This window comes from Schistocerca nitens, chromosome 8 (genome assembly GCF_023898315.1).
Source record: "Schistocerca nitens isolate TAMUIC-IGC-003100 chromosome 8, iqSchNite1.1, whole genome shotgun sequence".
Classification (NCBI taxonomy): Eukaryota; Metazoa; Arthropoda; class Insecta; order Orthoptera; family Acrididae; genus Schistocerca; species Schistocerca nitens.
Genome location: NC_064621.1, coordinates 355,665,382 through 355,684,613, shown reverse-complemented (window position 1 = coordinate 355,684,613; position 19,232 = coordinate 355,665,382). Strand labels below are relative to the sequence as shown.

At 43.6% G+C, this 19,232-nt stretch overlaps 1 protein-coding gene across 1 annotated transcript in view; it reads left to right on the top strand.

Annotated features, from left to right (window-relative positions):
- LOC126198874 (uncharacterized) overlaps positions 1-19,232 on the top strand; it is a 129,075-nt gene that overhangs the window by 68,846 nt on the left and 40,997 nt on the right. The window contains exons 2-3 of the mRNA XM_049935476.1: positions 364-491; positions 10,521-10,656. Of these exons, the coding sequence (XP_049791433.1) occupies positions 417-491; positions 10,521-10,656 (211 nt within the window). The 5' untranslated portion in view covers positions 364-416. The remainder of the gene's footprint in view (positions 1-363; positions 492-10,520; positions 10,657-19,232) is intronic.

The window sequence follows — 19,232 nt, the reverse complement described above, 5'->3', positions numbered from 1 at the left end:
CTGCTGTTTGTGTATGTGAAATCGGTTGGAAACTTTCCTCATGTCAGCGCGTTGTAAGCGTCGCCACCGGCGCCAACCTTGTGTGAATGCCCTGAAAAGCTAATAATTTGCATATCACAGCATCTTCTTCCTGTCGGTTAAATTTGGCGTCTGTAGTACGTCATCTTCGTGGTGTAGCAATTTTAATGGCCAGTAGTGTATATATGCCGACACCTACTCCGTCACACAAATTCCCATAAATATTATTTCTGATATGCGAATGGCTATCTCGGGGTCAGATGTCAATACAGATTAGCGACTCAACCTATGGGACCTACGGAACAGGAGTCCTTTTACCGGCAACACGACTGTTTGTTCTTCCAGGAACTGCAACGTGTGCTGCAGCGGGCTGGCGCCCGTGACCACGGGCCGGCGCCATGCCCGTCATGTACAGCTTCTGCTTCTGGTTCTCCGTCCGGCTGGGCTCCATCATCGTAGGCGCCGTGTCGCTGGTGAGTGCCCAAGTACACACTGTAACACATCCCGTCTCTTTCACGAAACACCAGACGCAGAAAATATCTGACTGAAAATAGTAGGGATAGACATAAAGCTTTAATTACTATCTCGAAAGAATCAAGATGTGACCATGAAACCTCATGTTAGTTTTCTCTGCATATTCGTCCTTCAATACGACACATTTTCGCAACGACAGGATAACTCTGCAGAGACCCTAGTTGTATAAATCCACATTTTGTTTGTTCAGGAAACCTTTCACCTCGAAAATCATCTCGTAATTACTTTAAAAGTGCTTGTCACCCAATGGTTGCTTCATCTAAAGAAGGAGATAACGGAGTGGGGAGGGTGGATGGCAATACTTCAACATATTCGACTGTGTCCTTGGCAGAAATAGCCGAGTCGTTATCGTGAACCAAAACGCTCCCTTGCATTGCATCCGAAAACACTTCAGCTTGACAGTCTTCCATAAACCTGTCATCAGATTTCATTAGTATGCTACTGTGACGTCTGCTTCTTAGAAGCATAATCTGTTAGCAGCTCACCATGACAATAAAATAAAAAAATTAAAAAAATAGAAAAAACACTCAGCATCACTGTGCCCCGTGATGGTTGGGTTTTTTGGGTTTTCACCTTTTTGATGGTGGTAAATCCATATGTGTCCATTGCTTGGATTGTTCCCTTGTCCTGGGGTCTTAGCGATACTAGTTTATGAGATTAACTGGCTAAAGAAGTCATCAGGATCGCCCTTACATATATTGAACTTCACACTGCCTTGTTGGATCGCTGGACTTTTTGTAGGTGTGTGATCAGTTGTGAAACCCGGCAGGTGGTGGCCTTCGTCAGATTAAAAATGTTGTATAAGATGTTGAAAACTGATCCATGATTGAGTCTCAGTTTTTCTGCTTCTACCTTCTGGTACGCTGGTTGCCCATCACATGCACTCCTGTTACACAGCAGTCTACGCCCAAAATGTCACGCAAAGTATTTTTATAATGTAATACGCACATTCCAGTACTGAGTATAGTCATATTTTAAAGCTGCGTGGAACGATATTCACTACTGCCAATGATTTCACTGCTAATTACTTCTTCTTCTCCTATCCTTTTATTATCGTAACGGAGACCTATTATTTTGCAGCAGGCTTGGGCTCTTTCTTTAGTTGACTCATGGCAGGGATGTTAATTTAAAAAGACCTGAGTGTCACAGACTTGCTTAACATTGATAGCTGCCCTCAAGCACGTACAGAACAGGGAAATCATAAGTGTCCCATGTTCCCACAGCATATGCGTAAAAGGGCAACTTGCCGTCCATAAAAACTGCATTGTGCGAGACACTAGAATAAATCCTTGTTGGAGAGAAATGATCTGAAAGCCATGTCAAAAACTCAGAGCTTGAGACCACGGATTTGGCCGTTGGTCATATGTGCACAGGGATGTTCGTTTAAATCCAAGTAAGAGGATCTGTGGTTCTTTCACAGTAATTATTTCGGTAGAAGGCGCGTTTTGCAGGCCATGTCACGGGGCTAGGGTTTTAACTGGCTATATTTGGAAAGCAGTCACGTAATTTGAGAGATTCTCTGCCTTCCACCATTATTGATTAGTTACAACAAAATAGCTCGGAGTAGAAATTTTTTAAACTTGTTTATAAAATTATTATTGGTCAGAACTCACAAGATCTGGCCAGCAAGATTCCTACACTAGCAGAATCAGTCGGGTTTCGGAGAGTAAAAGAACACATTTGCCATAGAGAGGTCGTAGGGAACACTTTGTCCAGGTCGACGCAGAGAGCTGTACAGAAGGATGTCTCTGACTTAGAGTACAGTAGTCAAGCCGACTTAGAATTTCCAACCGTTGCCACAGCCGTCTTCCAGACTCACGCCGCTTAGTAGTGGTAAGCATGAGCTGTCAATGCAATCACCGAGGCGATGGTGATCCAAATCTAGTTAAACTGTATTTGGGTTTAAATTCGCAGCCAGCTAATTGTACCCACCATGCACTTTAGTGAATCTGTTGGGTGTTTCTTCTTACTTTTCAGGGCTCTTTCTTTAAATCACTAACCATCTACGCAGTTATTGGCTACACCCGTGATATACACTCCTGGAAATTGAAATAAGAACACCGTGAATTCATTGTCCCAGGAAGGGGAAACTTTATTGACACATTCCTGGGGTCAGATACATCACATGATCACACTGACAGAACCACAGGCACATAGACACAGGCAACAGAGCATGCACAATGTCGGCACTAGTACAGTGAATATCCACTTTTCGCAGCAATGCAGGCTGCTATTCTCCCATGGAGACGATCGTAGAGATGCTGGATGTAGTCCTGTGGAACGGCTTGCCATGCCATTTCCACCTGGCGCCTCAGTTGGACCAGCGTTCGTGCTGGACGTGCAGACCACGTGAGACGACGCTTCATCCAGTCCCAAACATGCTCAATGGGGGACAGATCCGGAGATCTTGCTGGCCAGGGTAGTTGACTTACACCTTCTAGAGCACGTTGGGTGGCACGGGATACATGCGGACGTGCATTGTCCTGTTGGAACAGCAAGTTCCCTTGCCGGTCTAGGAATGGTAGAACGATGGGTTCGATGACGGTTTGGATGTACCGTGCACTATTCAGTGTCCCCTCGACGATCACCAGTGGTGTACGGCCAGTGTAGGAGATCGCTCCCCACACCATGATGCCGGGTGTTGGCCCTGTGTGCCTCGGTCGTATGCAGTCCTGATTGTGGCGCTCACCTGCACGGCGCCAAACACGCATACGACCATCATTGGCACCAAGGCAGAAGCGACTCTCATCACTGAAGACGACACGTCTCCATTCGTCCCTCCATTCACGCCTGTCGCGACACCACTGGAGGCGGGCTGCACGATGTTGGGGCGTGAGCGGAAGACGGCCTAACGGTGTGCGGGACCGTAGCCCAGCTTCATGGAGACGGTTGCGAATGGTCCTCGCCGATACCCCAGGAGCAACAGTGTCCCTAATTTGCTGGGAAGTGGCGGTGCGGTCCCCTACGGCACTGCGTAGGATCCTACGGTCTTGGCGTGCATCCGTGCGTCGCTGCGGTCCGGTCCCAGGTCGACGGGCACGTGCACCTTCCGCCGACCACTGGCGACAACATCGATGTACTGTGGAGACCTCACGCCCCACGTGTTGAGCAATTCGGCGGTACGTCCACCCGGCCTCCCGCATGCCCACTATACGCCCTCGCTCAAAGTCCGTCAACTGCACATACGGTTCACGTCCACGCTGTCGCGGCATGCTACCAGTGTTAAAGACTGCGATGGAGCTCCGTATGCCACGGCAAACTGGCTGACACTGACGGCGGCGGTGCACAAATGCTGCGCAGCTAGCGCCATTCGACGGCCAACACCGCGGGTCCTGGTGTGTCCGCTGTGCCGTGCGTGTGATCATTGCTTGTACAGCCCTCTCGCAGTGTCCGGAGCAAGTATGGTGGGTCTGACACACCGGTGTCAATGTGTTCTTTTTTCCATTTCCAGGAGTGTAGTTTCAAATTAATCTACCATGTGTCTACCTACCTGTACCAAGGCTATAGCTCATAATTACAACCTTTTGTCCACTTATTCTGTGGTTATAAGTTTGACTCACTGGGTAAATCACTGTTGCGTTACTGCGATAAACTGAATTGTTATAGTAACCACTAGCTACTTAGATGTGACCCTTCAACAATACATCCTTGAGAGGTATGGTACTAATATTTTCAAGCCTAATGAGGCCACATTTAGTAATTCCCTTCCAGTGGGATGTTATGCATTGCACGACATTGTTTCTCTTAAATTTATGTGATCTTACTGGGAGCTTCTCTGTCCTGTAGATCACCGGAGATCAGACTTGTAGCATCTTAGCTAAACAGCTCGACCAACACCTCACACCTCCTCTTGTGATTTCCTGTTCTGCACTGAGAGGTGGTCTGCCGCGTCATTCCGATTCGGCTGGCCACAATGGAAGTGCCTGCGCCATCTAACTACTGTGTCATATAAAGGTGCACTATTGCAGTACATTTTCACCAACTCATCATTAATTGTGGCTGCGTTGTTCTCCTTCAAATGTAAAAGACGAATCACCGCACGATACTTCAATTTATGAATGAGCTACGCAGTTTTGTTTTGGCTCCTCCAGCGATGTGCTACGGTACTAGTACGCCACGCCGATTTCAACGTGTAGCAGGACTGCGGACGTGTTTGTACTAACAAACAAATAAGCGAATAAATATTTATATGCATGTTTGAAAGAACAAACACTGTGACGATCCAAAGAAAACAAATTCCAGAATATTATTTCTGGATTCTTCTGTCACTTCTTGGTAGAATACTTTTAAGCTTCACATGATGCAGTCAAACACATAACCACAGACCGTCACAATGACACATACTGCTACACAAAATTAAAACATAATAGAATTTCCTCTTCCGTACCTTGCTTATCTCATGGACTTTAATACTGAAACAATATAACTTGTATTGTGTATTTTAAACACGTAGTGTGTGTAATATTCACAACTGGGTAAAGTGTAATTTACAATGTAAAACATATTTGCTGCACGACTTAAGTGACTAGTACTGCCAGACAGTTCTCAACCAATGTCACGATCTTACAAACTATAGCATGAACCATATAACCTGTTGTACTGTAACGATATGATATTTAATTATTTATTGTGTTTAATATTGTCCATTGCCTAATGTGTTATTTACAATGTTAAAAAACGTGTTTTATGAATAGCATAAGCGGAGAGTCTTCAGTTTGACAGTTTCTCAACTATTGGCATGACTTCACAAACTTATATTTATAACATTTAATCTGTAATACGCTAATATTAGGCAGTTTAATTATTTATTGCGTATAATGTTGTCCATTATGTAAAGTGTGATTTACAATGCTAAAAAACAAGTTTGGTGCACAGCATTCCGTGCTGGTGTATTTATTGTATCTTTGTTTACAATGTTTGGTTACCTAAGATCTAGTGTCCCTTGCGGAAGCTAGTCGGTTGTTTCCTGTAGGCTGTCCAACAAGCCGAAAACTAGTTAGAAATAAAGAAAAATCGGTAGAACAAGAAACAGTTTACTCGTCATTCAACTTTAAATCCAGGATGTTATTTGTTAAGGTTATAATAATATAATTATTTCTCAGAGGATTTTTGCCCAGAACCTACATTTTATAAAATAAAGAAATAAATCTACATTTAAACATCTCATTCCACCTCCTAAAATACATTTTTCATTCATTAAATAAGGGAAATGAATTGCAGTGTGATCAGTCGAATACTTCTTTTCCTCCACTCCACACAAATTACTTCGTTCACATTAACCGACATTTTGCAAAAGCAAGTCGCAATTCGAGAATTCAGCTACGATTCAAGTACGGTAAAGTGTTTGTATGGAGCGTAAATCGATTTTGGAAACTGAAATCCGGTAACTAAACCCACACTTCCGGAATCGGTGATACAGTGTTTACATGATCAACTAGAAGCGATATTGGTGAAACTGAATTTGGGAGAACGCTTACCTCTACATGATTACCCTTCAATTCACACTTGTGTTTGGTATAGAATATACAGAATCATTTTCAAAAATTATTTCGCTACGATTCTGGTCTCTAACATCTCGCGGGAAACGTGAGTACCTAAAAGAGCTCCGATTTCTCTCATTTTATCATGACATTTATTTATCCCTAGGTAGTCGGGAGTCAACAATATATTTTGGCATTCTTATCCGAAAGCTGGTCATTGAAATTTCGTGGAAAAATCTCTTCGAAATTAAAAATTCCTTCGCTTTAACGATTGTCACACAAACTCGCTTATCATAGCCATGAAAGTCTATTCCCGATTGAGTGATAACGCAAAACGGCGAGCAGCCTTTCTTCGAACTTTTTTAATGTCTCCCATCAGTGCTGTCTGGTAAGGACCCCATAGCATGCAGGAAATCACTGGACGAGTCTCTTTAGCAGATACACTCGCATCACGAAGGAATTACCCAAACGGGACGGAAATCGATGTATGTAATGTACATCTACATGTACAACTACACCTACATATATACTCCGCTAGCCACCAAGTGGTGTGTGGCGGAGGCACAATTCGCGCCAAAGTAATATTCTTCCCCCCCCCCCCCCCCCCCCTGTTCCACTCGCGGATCGCGCGAGGGAATAATGAGTGTCTGAACGCCTCAGTACGAGCTCTAATTTCCCCTATCTTTGTACGATGATCATTGCGCGATTTGAAAGAGTTGATGGTAATAATATATGCTCTACATCCTCGGCGAAGATCGGATTTTGGAATTTAGTGAGCAGCCCCTTCCGTCTAGCACGTCGTCCATCTGCAACTGTGTCCCACTTCAAACTTTCTATGAGATTTCTAACGCTCTCGCGATGGCTAAATGTAACAGCCACGAATCTTGCCCTCTTCTTTGGACCTTCTCAATCTCTTGAATCATACCCAACTAATAAGGGTCCCATGCAGACAAACAATACTCTAAGACTGGACGAACTAAATATTGTAAGCAATTTCCTTTGTTGAAGGACTGCATCGCTTCAGGATTCTACCAATAAACCGCAATCTAGAGTTCGCCTTGCCCATTACTTGTGTAATCTGATCATTCCATTTGAGATCATTTCGAATAGTCACGCCCAGATACTTGACGGATGTTACCGCTTCCAAAGACTGGGCATTTATTTTGTACTCTTACTTTAATGGGGATTTTCACCTTGTTATACGCAGTTGGTTACACTTACTAATATAGAGAGATAACAGCCAGTCATTACACAACGCATTTATTTTCTGCAAATCCTCATTGATCTGTTCACAACTTTCGTCTGATACTACTTTCCTGTAGACTACAGCATCATCGGCAAACAGTCTAATGCCGCTGCCAATACCATCAACCAGATCGTGTATGTAAATCGTAAAAAGCAGCGGACCTATTACGCTGCCCTGGAGAACACCTGAAGTTACGCTTGTTTCTGTTGGAGTCACCCCATTCAAGACGACATACTGCTCCCTGTCTGTTATAAAATGTTCTATCGAACAGCATACGTCATCAGATAGACCGTAAGCGCGCACTTTTCGGAGCAAGCGACAGTGCAGAACTGAGTCGAACGCCTTCGAAAGTCTAGAAATCTACATGTGCAGACAAACAAATGAGTTCATTTCAGAAAAACTGGATGGTTTACTCAAGAAATAGAACACAAAATGCGCAAGTCAATAACGCATTGGTCCACCTCTGTCCCTTACGCAAGCAGTTACTTGACTTATCATTGATTAACAGAGTTGTTGAATGTCATCCAGAGAGATATCGTTCCAAATTCTGTCCAACTGGCGTGTTAGATCGTCAAAATCCCGAAGTAGTTGGAGGGCTCTGACCATCATGCTCAATTGGGGAGAAGTCCTGCGACCTTTTTGCAAACATGAAGACGATCAGTAGAAACTCTCACCTTGTGCGATTGGCCATTATCTTGCTGAACTGTAAGCCCAGGGTGGCTTACCTTGAAGAATAACAAAACAGGGCGTAGAATATCACCGACGTACCGCTGTGCTGTAAGGGTTGCGCGGATGACAACCAAAGATGTCCTGCTTTGAAAAGAAATGGCACCCCAGACCAACACTTTTGGTTGTCTGGCAGTTTGGCGGGCGATAGTCAGATTGGCATCCCACTGCTATGTGAGGCATCAACAGACACGTCTTCGGCTTGGAATCTCACTTTCTGGAGAAGAATTGTCTTCAGTAATGAGTCCCACTTCGAACTGAGCCCCGATGACCAGCTGACACGTGTGTGAAGACGTCCCGGTCAGCAGAGGGATAATAATCTGACTGTTGCCCGCCATTCAGCCCGATAACCAGAAGTGATGGTCCGCGGTGCCGTTTCTTTTCATAGAAGGATCCTTTTCTTTGTCATCCGCGGCACCCCTTCAGCACAGCATGACGTCGACGATATACTGCGCCCCGATTTTTTGCCCTTCATGGAAAGCCATCGTGGGCTCACAGTCAAGCAAGATAATGCCCGGCCGGACACGTCGAAGGTTTTCGTGCTTCCCAAACCCTACCTCAGCTATCAAGATCGTTGAATCTCTCTCCAATTGAGATCGTTTGGAGCATGGTGGTCAGAGCCCTCCAACCATCTCTGGATTTCAACCTAACCCACCAATTGGACAGAATTTGGCATGATATCACTTAGAAGGACATCTGACAACTCTGTCAATCAAAGCAAAGCCGAATAACTGCTTTCATAAGGGCCAGAGATGGCCCAGTGCGTTACTGACCTACTTAATTTGTGAAGTTCCTTTCCTTGAGTAAATCATCCAGTTTTTCTGAAATTGTAATCATTTGTTTGTCTGTACATATACACCACACTTACCCGCGTTCGAGTCTCGGTCGGGCACACAGTTTTAATCTGCCAGGAAGTTTCACCACACTTACCAGTTTACGTCCTATTCAGATAATTCCTTCGTGGTGCATCGTTTTCTTAAAGTGTACGAGGTTTGACACTAGAGTAATGAGACTGATTTTCTTTGCAAGATGTGGCAACCCTGCAGGCTTGCGTAAGCACAATATCTTTGACCTTGGTATATAAGCTGCTTCTAGTCCAAGCGGCACATCGATGCAACTGCTCAGTCGTGATTGTGCTGTAATCAGTTGACACATGTTTGTGTCTCTCATCACGGAAATGGAACCGCATAATATTGCGCAACGGTATGCCATTTCTTTTTGCGTGAAATTGGGTGAAAACGCGACAATTTACAGTAAGCTTCAGAAGGCTTTTGCAGAGGAGGTTATACCAAGAGCTCAAGTTTTTCGTTGGCATAAAATGTTTAGTGAAGGCAGAACGAATGTTGAAGATGAAGACTGTAGTGGACGACCATCAACCTCATGGACGGATGTCAACTTAGCCAGGGTGCGTGAACTTGTACGACCTGATCGAAGATTATCCGTGAAAATGACTGCAGAAGAACCGAACATCAATCGAGAAACGGTTCGTCTAATAATAACTGAAGATTTTGGTATGAAAAAGATTTATGCAAAAATGGTCCCCAAAAATCTCACACCACAACAACAAGAAACACGGAAAAATGTGGCAACCGATCTGTTAGAGCAAACGGAAATCAATCCAGAATTGTTGAGCCGTATTATCATTGGTGATGAAATCTGGTTTTTTCAGTGCGATCCAAAGAGAAAACGCCAAAGTTCGCAATGGTGCGCAAAGGGATCACTCAGACCAAAAAAAGTTCGCATGTCAAAGTCAAAAGTGAAATGCATGCTTGTGTGCTTCTTTGATTCCAAGGGAATTGTTCGTAAAGAGTGGGTGCCTCCTAGACAAACAGTTAACCAATATTACCACAAAGAAATTTTAGAACGACTTCATAAAACAGTTCTTTGTGTCCGTGCCAACATTGCTGATAATTGGATTCTGCATCACGATAATGCGCTATCCCATACCACCTTACTCACCAGATATCGCTCCATGCGACTCTTTTCTGTTTCCAAGAGTCAAAACGGCGGTCAAGGGACACCACTTTCAAACAACATAAGATGTCCAAAAAGCTGTGGCGAGGGTCTTGGAGGACATTACAGAAGATGAGTTCCAGAAATGTTACCATCAATGGCAGAAGCGCTGAAAAAAGTGTGTGGAATCAGAAGGGAACTACTATGAACGAGCCAACACTAAACTTGAATAAAACGCTAAGCAACATTTTTTTCACATCAGTCTCATTACTTTATTGTCGCACCTCATATGTTGCATCCTGTAGTGTTCTGCCAGTAAAACGCGTTGTTTGGCTCCCTTTTCCTACAGCATTGTTTTTAATATCCGCGTTTAAATTGCTCAGAATTGTAATCCAAAGGTATTTCGCTGAATTGACCACTTTTTTAACTTTTATGATTTGTCATGTGACCACAATGTAACGGAGCTTTTAGTACTTGTATGTTGTTCAAGGTCAGTTATTACTTTTCGTGCCACGTGCAGTACTACAGCACTGAGGCGCCTGTTTGTGTTGTGCTGAGGACAGTTGCAGGCGCTGGTGGTGCTGGGGCTGGTTGGTGACGGCTACAACCACCCGCAGCGCGTCAGGGACCGCTTCTCCCACTGGCTGGACGCCTACAAACTGAGGTCACTCAAGAGCGCGGTTGCTGCCATCCGAGACGGTAAGTCTGCACACCGACGCGATCGGAAGACACTGCATGCGGGCTAGCAGGGCGATATAATGAAACAATAAAAAAACGACGTTTGTGAAATAAACTAAGAGTCCGATGCGTAGTGACCAAAGCGATGGGCGAGTACAATTGTTTCTTTGGAAGAGGAAACCAACATTGTTTGCACGCTTTCAGCCGGTTGGCGACATGTTTCGATTCATGCGCTGCAATCCTTCTCAAACGATTTTACAGAAGCTATTCGGTAAAAAAAAAAAAAAAAAAATGGTTTTTGCTTTATTCGTAACTTGATATATCACTTTCATGATGACGAGCCCATCATTTCGTTAATGATCATAGCTGTTGTGCTACCTGCAATTAAGTAATACACTGCGCGAAATTGAATAAGGGTCACTACGATTTTACGTTCAGTGGATATTATAAAATACAGTATGTTGCTGCATATGAAATTTAGCTAACATATTGAATTGTTAGAGCAGAAAAAACAGTCCTGGTTGCACAATATAGATTTATTTACTCCTCACAAGTGACGCGTTTCGCCTGTTCTAGGCACCATCAGACAATCTGGGGAAATTGTAAACTGATGTAATTATAAATTGCAATTGAAGGCAAGAATAAGAAAATAAATTAAACCTAACAAGGTAAAGACATACACCGACTAGACTATGGAGTACAAGGCCAGATTTGTGTTTCAGGGGATGCACCATAACTGAGCTTGCCGATAAAAGTTCTTGCTAATCGTAACCGAAGCATCGAACGTAATTAAAAGTCCCATATAACTGGGAGGTAACAGCCAGATAGATACTGTCAATGCTTCATAACATCAATAAAATTCTTCCTGCTCCTGACCGAGACGTCAAACGTGATCAAGAGTCCCAAAGAACTGGGAAGTAACAGCCTAATAGTCACTATCGATGCTTCATTACATCAAATAGAAGCAACATGAAAAAATATGACAGCAGGAAAAGGAAAACTACTAATGCTTGCGAGGGGTATCTAACCTACGCAACTATGCATATTCAGTGAACAGAAAAACTCATGAGGGCGACGTACACCCACATAATGGCTAGGCTGATACACCCTTGGCACATAACTGGGCACTAATGAGAATAAAGAACCAGCTAAAATTTAGTAAAATATGAAGCAACGAAGCAAGAAGCAACGCTAACTGTAGCGATGATAACTCAGCCACGAAGAAACCGCCCCTTGAACAAAAATGTGGTCCGTTTACAATATTGTGAGCACGCTCTGCCGTGACGGCAACTCGACTGCAAAACAAGTGTCAAGGCCCTGTGGAGCCATAGTAAGAAAAGGCTCACAAAGTGGCGCGCTAAAACTTAACTAATGGTTCAGCTAAATAAAATAATCAGTAAGTAGTGTTCAACATACGCATCATAATATCAAAAAGTGTCTGATATTTCGAAAAGACTTGTTTATTGATTAGATTCAGAAATTTGAAAAAGAAGCGCTTAGAAAGTTCAAGCTCTTCCAATAAATTCAGGTTGGTTGGTTGTTTGGGGGAAGAAACCAAACAGCGAGGTTATCGGTCTCATAGGGTTAGGGAAGGATGGGGAAGGAAGTCGGCCGTGCCCTTTCAAAGGAACCATCCCGGCATTTGCCTGGAGCGATTTAGGGAAATCACGGAAAACCTAAATCAGGATGGTCGGACGCGGGATTGAACCGTCGTCCTTCCGAATGAGAGTCCAGTGTGCTAACCACTGCGCCACCTCGCTCGGTAATAAATTCAGTCTCTTGCCTTTGTTGGCCACGTGAAGGTTAAATAAAGCTATCTTGTGCAGCTGAGACTGTTTTTTCTGTTCTAAAGATATGTTAAGGTTGCTGCACCATTGCTACTGCAGTAGTCACGGAGTATAGTAAGTTAATTGAATTTCTCTTTAGGCTTGGGTGGAGGTCTCTGTCTGTCACCAATCTCGGGAAAATTGATTTTATGTAGCAGACTCATTTGCAATGACTCGAACCAAGCGATGAAGCCAGAATGAAATTTTTACAACACTCGTCACGTTTCATAAACGGTTTGAGATGCAATGTGAGATTTTGGCAAATGACGGCACGGAAAGAGGCCCTATGGTTGTTATGTAAAACTTCGTTATCTACCATGTTATTCCAGACTTTGTCGATGAAAGAATGTAATTTTTAAGGCCCATCGATAGCCGGTGAAACGAGAAATGCTGTGAGTTTTGCAACATATAAGTGAAAAATATTACAGGTTTGTCTTTGTACCGAAGATGTGCTTTTTCACAAGCTATTGACCTTGATTTTCCTCAGTTCCTCACTTGGTAAACCATTGTTTCAGAATTCCCTCGCAAAAGCGTCTGTACAACATGTTAGTGAGGTAAGACTCCGGTGTGTTTTGCCACAAGAAGCAAATTTCTACATGGCTGGGGAAATGTACGTTTTACTCCAAATTCGCCATTCATGATGTTTCTCTGAAAACTACGAATGTTTAACAACCGAAACGAAAATAAATTGCTGCTTTTGTTGCATTTTCAGTGGGATTCTTTCTAGATACTAAACAAAGCAAAGGTTCGAATAATCACCATGCAAGTATGGCCTTGGAGGTGTTCACTTAATATTTACAAAAAATGTGAGCGTAGACTTCAGTTTAGAACAGCACTTCTCATCCAGCGATCGGCATTTAACCTATAGAGCGCTGACCGCCTGCCCGCAACCCTCACCATTATCAGTCTCCCCATGCTTGCATTGCCGATTGGCATCTACTGGCCATGTTATTCTGCGCGCGCTCTACTAGCAGCAAGTGAAAGTAACGAATGCAGTCAGAGTCCTGTGCAACAAACGCTCTGCACATTCATTCATTCCCTACTCCGTGTTACCACAGATAACATGCAACTATTCCCATTTGTGATGGAAATGCAGGAGATGTGAATGGTCATTTTATACTCTGCTACATCAATGCAGAAAGCTGAGATTCTGTAATTTTCCACCCACCTCATGTCCTTGTCCCTGAATGGATGTGGATCTTAGGTCACAAGTCTGTTATTCTTCAGGTGAGGCTGTAATAAATTATCATGTGAATTGGCTAAAGCTCCCAACGCTACAAAATACTCAATTTTTTTTAACTACATACGAATCAAATCCCCCCCATGAACCATGGACCTTGCCGTTGGTGGGGAGGCTTGCGTGCCTCAGCGATACAGATAGCCGTACCGTAGGTACAACCACAACGGAGGGGTTTCTGTTGAGAGTCCAGACAAACGTGTGGTTCCTGAAGAGGGGCAGCAGCCTTTTCAGTAGTTGCAAGGGCAACAGTCTGGATGATTGACTGATCTGGCCTTGTAACAATAACCAAAACGGCCTTGCTGTGCTGGTACTGCGAACGGCTGAAAGCAAGGGGAAACTACAGCCGTAATTTTTCCCGAGGGCATGCAGCTTTACTGTATGATTAAATGATGATGGCGTCCTCGTGGGTAAAATATTCCGGAAGTAAAATAGTCCCCCATTCGGATCTCCGGGCGGGGACTACTCAAGAGGATGTCGTTATCAGGAGAAAGAAAAACGAGGATAATGGAATGTAGTCGAATTAAGTCGGGTGATGTTGAGGGTATTAGATTAGGAAATGAGACACTTAAAGTAGTAAAGGAGTTTTGCTATTTGGGGAGCAAAATAACTGATGATGGTCGAAGTAGAGAGGATATAAAATTTAGACTGGCAATGGCAAGGAAAGCGTTTCTGAAGAAGAGAAATTTGTTAACATCGAGTATAGATTTAAGTGTCAGGAAGTCGTTTCTGAAAGTATTTGTATGGAGTGTAGCCATGTATGGAAGTGAAACATGGACGGTAAATAGTTTGGACAAGAAGAGAATAGAAGCTTTCGAAATGTGGTGCTACAGAAGAATGCTGAAGATTAGATGGGTAGATCACATAACTAATGAGGAGGTACTGAATAGGATTGGGGAGAAGAGGAGTTTGTGGCACAACTTGACCAGAAGAGCCGGCCGCGGTGGTCTCGCGGTTCTACGCGCGCAGTCCGGAACCGTGCGACTGCTACGGTCGCAGGTTCGAATCCTGCCTCGGGCATGGATGTGTGTGATGTCCTTAGGTTAGTTAGGTTTAAGTAGTTCTAAGTTCTAGGGGACTGATAACCACAGCAGTTGAGTCCCATAGCGCTCAGAGCCATTTGACCAGAAGAAGGGATCGGTTGGTAGGACATGTTCTGAGGCATCAAGGGATCACCAATTTAGTATTGGAGGGCAGCGTGGAGGGTAAAAATCGTAGGGGGAGACCAAGAGATGAATACACTAAGCAGATTCAGAAGGATGTAGGTTGCAGTAGGTACTGGGAGATGAGGAAGCTTGTACAGGATAGAGTAGCATGGAGAGCTGCATCAAACCAGTCTCAGGACTGAAGACCACAACAACAACACGAATCAAATAGCAGAGAAAGCTACAAACTGCTAACAAGGCATGTTACAAATGTACGCCTACAAAGTCCTACGTATCACGGTAATGAACTCTTATAACTCTGTGAGCCGTGTGTGGCTCGCGCATGTGCCATTGGTAGGTTGGCATCCTGTAATAGGGATAGTGTCGCCGCGTTTTCTTCTTGTGTTTACTGGCGCCACTACGTTTGCTAGCGTTGTCTGTCTGCGAGTGGCAGCAGCAGCGTTTATCGATATCTAGTTCCGTGGTACTACCTTTGGAAGGACGTAAAGTGTTTTCCGGGTCGGAGTGTGTCGGTAGTTCGGTTGGGACAGAACAGCAGTGAAGTCCGGCAGCGCGGTGACATGCCGGGACTGCTGGCGGCACGCAGGTACTGCCGGATCGAGGGGCTGTAGTTGCGAGCGCCACAACCTCGTTGTCCACCGGACACAGGACGTTTGAGTTGAGTGTACATTAACCCAGTAGCGAAACCTTCACTATTTTGAGATCACGCCATTTGTTCGTGCGTTGCTGCTCACAGGGTCACTGAGACGAAGAGCAACGAGTGGAGTGTTTGGAGTTGGCGAAATTAATTAGCCGTCCTTCACTTCTAATCATTAATCAATGAATTCCTTGTGTTTATTCATGAAATTCAACCAGCGGTATTTTTCTGCCTAGTGGCCGCTTACGCCCCAGTTACCTGCCCTGGAGGTTAGCATATTTTCGCGGCAGTGTACTTTTCCTCGTCTTGCCGCTGCTGTCTGATAAGGCGTGTAGTTCGACTGCCTCCTTGATTGTGGTTTGGATAGTTTGTTCTTTTGGACTACTTTGGTCATAGTGGTTCCTTCTGCTTCTGGATGTTCTAAACGCCGGATTCTGAAGACGCAGTGGTGTCCGCCGGTTCCGCCTTGCCTGGGTTATTCCATCGTTTTGTTGGTTACCAGACGTTAGGTAGGTTTTGCAAGAGTGTTGGTCTGCGTTTAAACTGTCACTATTTTGAGTTGCTATCCAGTTAAGTGAATACAACTCTTGGCTGCCTGTCTTATCGTTTACGAAATTCAGCGACTTTCCCAGGTCGATCCTTGGAGCACTGACTGAGGCCCACTTCTCTCTTGATTTGGTCAGATTGTGGTGACTGTCAATAATGCAATTTGTCTTAAGAATTTATAATTAGATATTTTCTCTTAATATGATTGTCCTTTTTTATAATATTTTAGTAAGAATTTATCTAGGCCTTCAGCTGTCAATTTGTTTTTGAGTAATTACTATTGGGTCCTTCAGCCGACAAATAATTTGAATTTCTTGTCAATAAGGCCTTCAGCCGTGAATGCAATTTGTCTTAAGAATTTTTAATTAGATATTGTCTCTTAATATGATACTGCCTCTTTTTTTATAATGTTTTAGTTAGAATTTGCTATCTAGGCTTTCAGCTGTGAAATTGTTTTGAGTAACTACTTTTGGGGCCTTCAGCCGATGCCGGCCGAAGTGGCCGTGCGGTTAAAGGCGATGCAGTCTGGAACCGCAAGACCGCTACGGTCGCAGGTTCGAATCCTGCCTCGGGCATGGATGTTTGTGATGTCCTTAGGTTAGTTAGGTTTAACTAGTTCTAAGTTCTAGGGGACTAATGACCTCAGCAGTTGAGTCCCATAGTGCTCAGAGCCATTTGAACCATTTGAACCTTCAGCCGACAAATAATTTGAATCTCTTGTCAATAAGGCCTTCAGCTATGAATGCAATTTGTCTAAAGAATTTTTAATTAGATACCGTCTTAACAGTCAAATTTGATAATTGTTCCTTATTGTCAACCTTATATGCAACTGGTTCCAAATAAAGTGTACATAATTTTTTTTTTAAATCTGAGCAACCAACGGTAACTGAGTAAGGTCCCGTCCACACAGAAACCTGCCTTTCCCTAAGTCCCACTTCTCACTCTGGTACATTGGATACATTGCAGACATTACATTCACAGACTATTTACACATTCCCTACTTTGATCTTCTCTGCACTGAATGCAGAGATGCTATTATTTAACATTATTCCGTACTACACACAACTCAAATTTTAACAGTGTGTCCCCTCTATACCGAACAGTACTATATGACCTATTATACTGGGCTCGACAGCCTTTGCTAAAACGAATCACTTCGCTTCACTCGCATTTTTGGCGGGAGCCGATGATGCACGAAGTGCTTCGTCTGAATATCGTTATTATAAAGATACTGAAAGTTGTTACTAAAATGACATTTTAGACAGTTATTCTGAGTTAGACCTCAAAAAATATTACTAAATGAAAATTAGAGCTTTGAAACTCTGGCTCCTCATGTGGCAGTCAATCAGATCAACCGACTACTAAACTGGCACAGTTTCTCATGGAACTAGTGGTCCCGCTCCTTGTGTCACACCCCAGAAAATGCAGTTTCAACCAAACCATAAAGTGAAGCCAGGAGTAGGGTATTATGGCTCTAAAGTCAGAAATGTTACCCAAGAAACTTGCCAAGTAATGAGTCCAATAAGAAAACAGTTGCTCAGTTCCAGATGCTGTAATCTTTTCATTATACCCACTATGGACGATAAACTGTAACTGCAATTTAGCGCTTCATGTAGATATGATAAGCAACTAGTCACTTTTTGAATTGGACACGATCTGTAGTTCCATTAACACACACATTATATATACACAGGGTGAAGCGAAATTCGCGCACTCGGGCTTCGCAGCGCGACTCCTCACATGCCAGCGATAAAAAAAACGTCTGTTCCAAAATTCGTCTGGCGAGTATATCTGGCAGAAAAATGACGTTAAAGAGTGGCAATCTGGCAACACTGTAACAACACGTATGGTAACTACATTGACTACATCTGACAGCTGCACGGTTGGCGCAGTCGATAGAGTTTTGGGTTACCATGCAGGAGGTCGAGGGTTCTAACCCGGTCACGATCAATGGACCACCGTATATCTCAGGAAATAAGCGTCAAACGAAAAAACTACAAAGAACGAAACTTGTCTAGCTTGAAGGGGGAAACCAGATGGCGCTATGGTTGGCCCGCTAGATGGCGCTGCCATAGGTCAAACGCATATCAACTGCGTTTTTTTTTTAATAGGGCCCCCCATTTTTATTGCATATTCGTGCAGAACGTAAAGAAATATGAATGTTTTAGTTGGACCACTTTTTTCGCTTTGTGATAGATGGCACTGTAATAGTCACAAACGTATAAGTACGTGGTATCACGTAACATTCCGCCAGTGCGGACGGTATTTGCTTCGTGATACATTACCCGTGTTAAAATGGACCGTTTACCAATTTCGGAAAAGGTCGATATCGTGTTGATGTATGGCTATTGTGATCAAAATACCCAACGGACGTGTGCTATGTATGCTGCTCGGTATCCTGGACGACATCATCCAAGTGTCCGGACCGTTCGCCGGATAGTTACGTTATTTAAGGAAACAGGAAGTGTTCAGCTACAAGCGAAACGTCAACCACGACCTGCAACAAATGATATATATAATATATGGAAAAGAACTGGTACACATAGAAAGCCGACGTCGATGCCCCTTGGGGGATGGTAGGGTAAGGTGGTACAGTTGCGATAATTTCGGACAAATGGCATTGTAACTGCAAATATATTGAGAAATGAAATAATTTTAACTATGGCACTTGTTCTTCGATGTTTAATGAATAAGTAACACAAATATTAAACAATTACAAATGTTGGTATAAACACAAAAAGAGGTTACAGGATTGAGAAAAGTATCACACTACGTATAATTGTGATCACTTCCTGGTACAATTTTGATCACTGGCATCTTCCACACAAAAAGCTATTTTTCCCTCGGGCACCAGCGCATACTTCGTGGTACCAAACATTGCAGTTTTGGCAGCTAATCCAGTCACCCTTAGTTACTGATTCTGCACTATAATAATTCAGTAAGCAAAATCCACAATTATTCTCGTTGTTTGCTGGCGATTTGAAGCTTGGTACACTTCTTTCATCATTACTCAAAGACGTACATCTCGACGGCCGTTGTGGCCGAGCGGGTCTAGGCGCTACAGTCTGGAACCACGCGACCGCTACGGTCGCAGGTTCGAATCCTACCTCGGGCATGGATGTGTGTGATGTCCTTAGGTTAGTTAGGTTTAAGTAGTTCTAAGTTCTAGGGGACTAATGACCTCA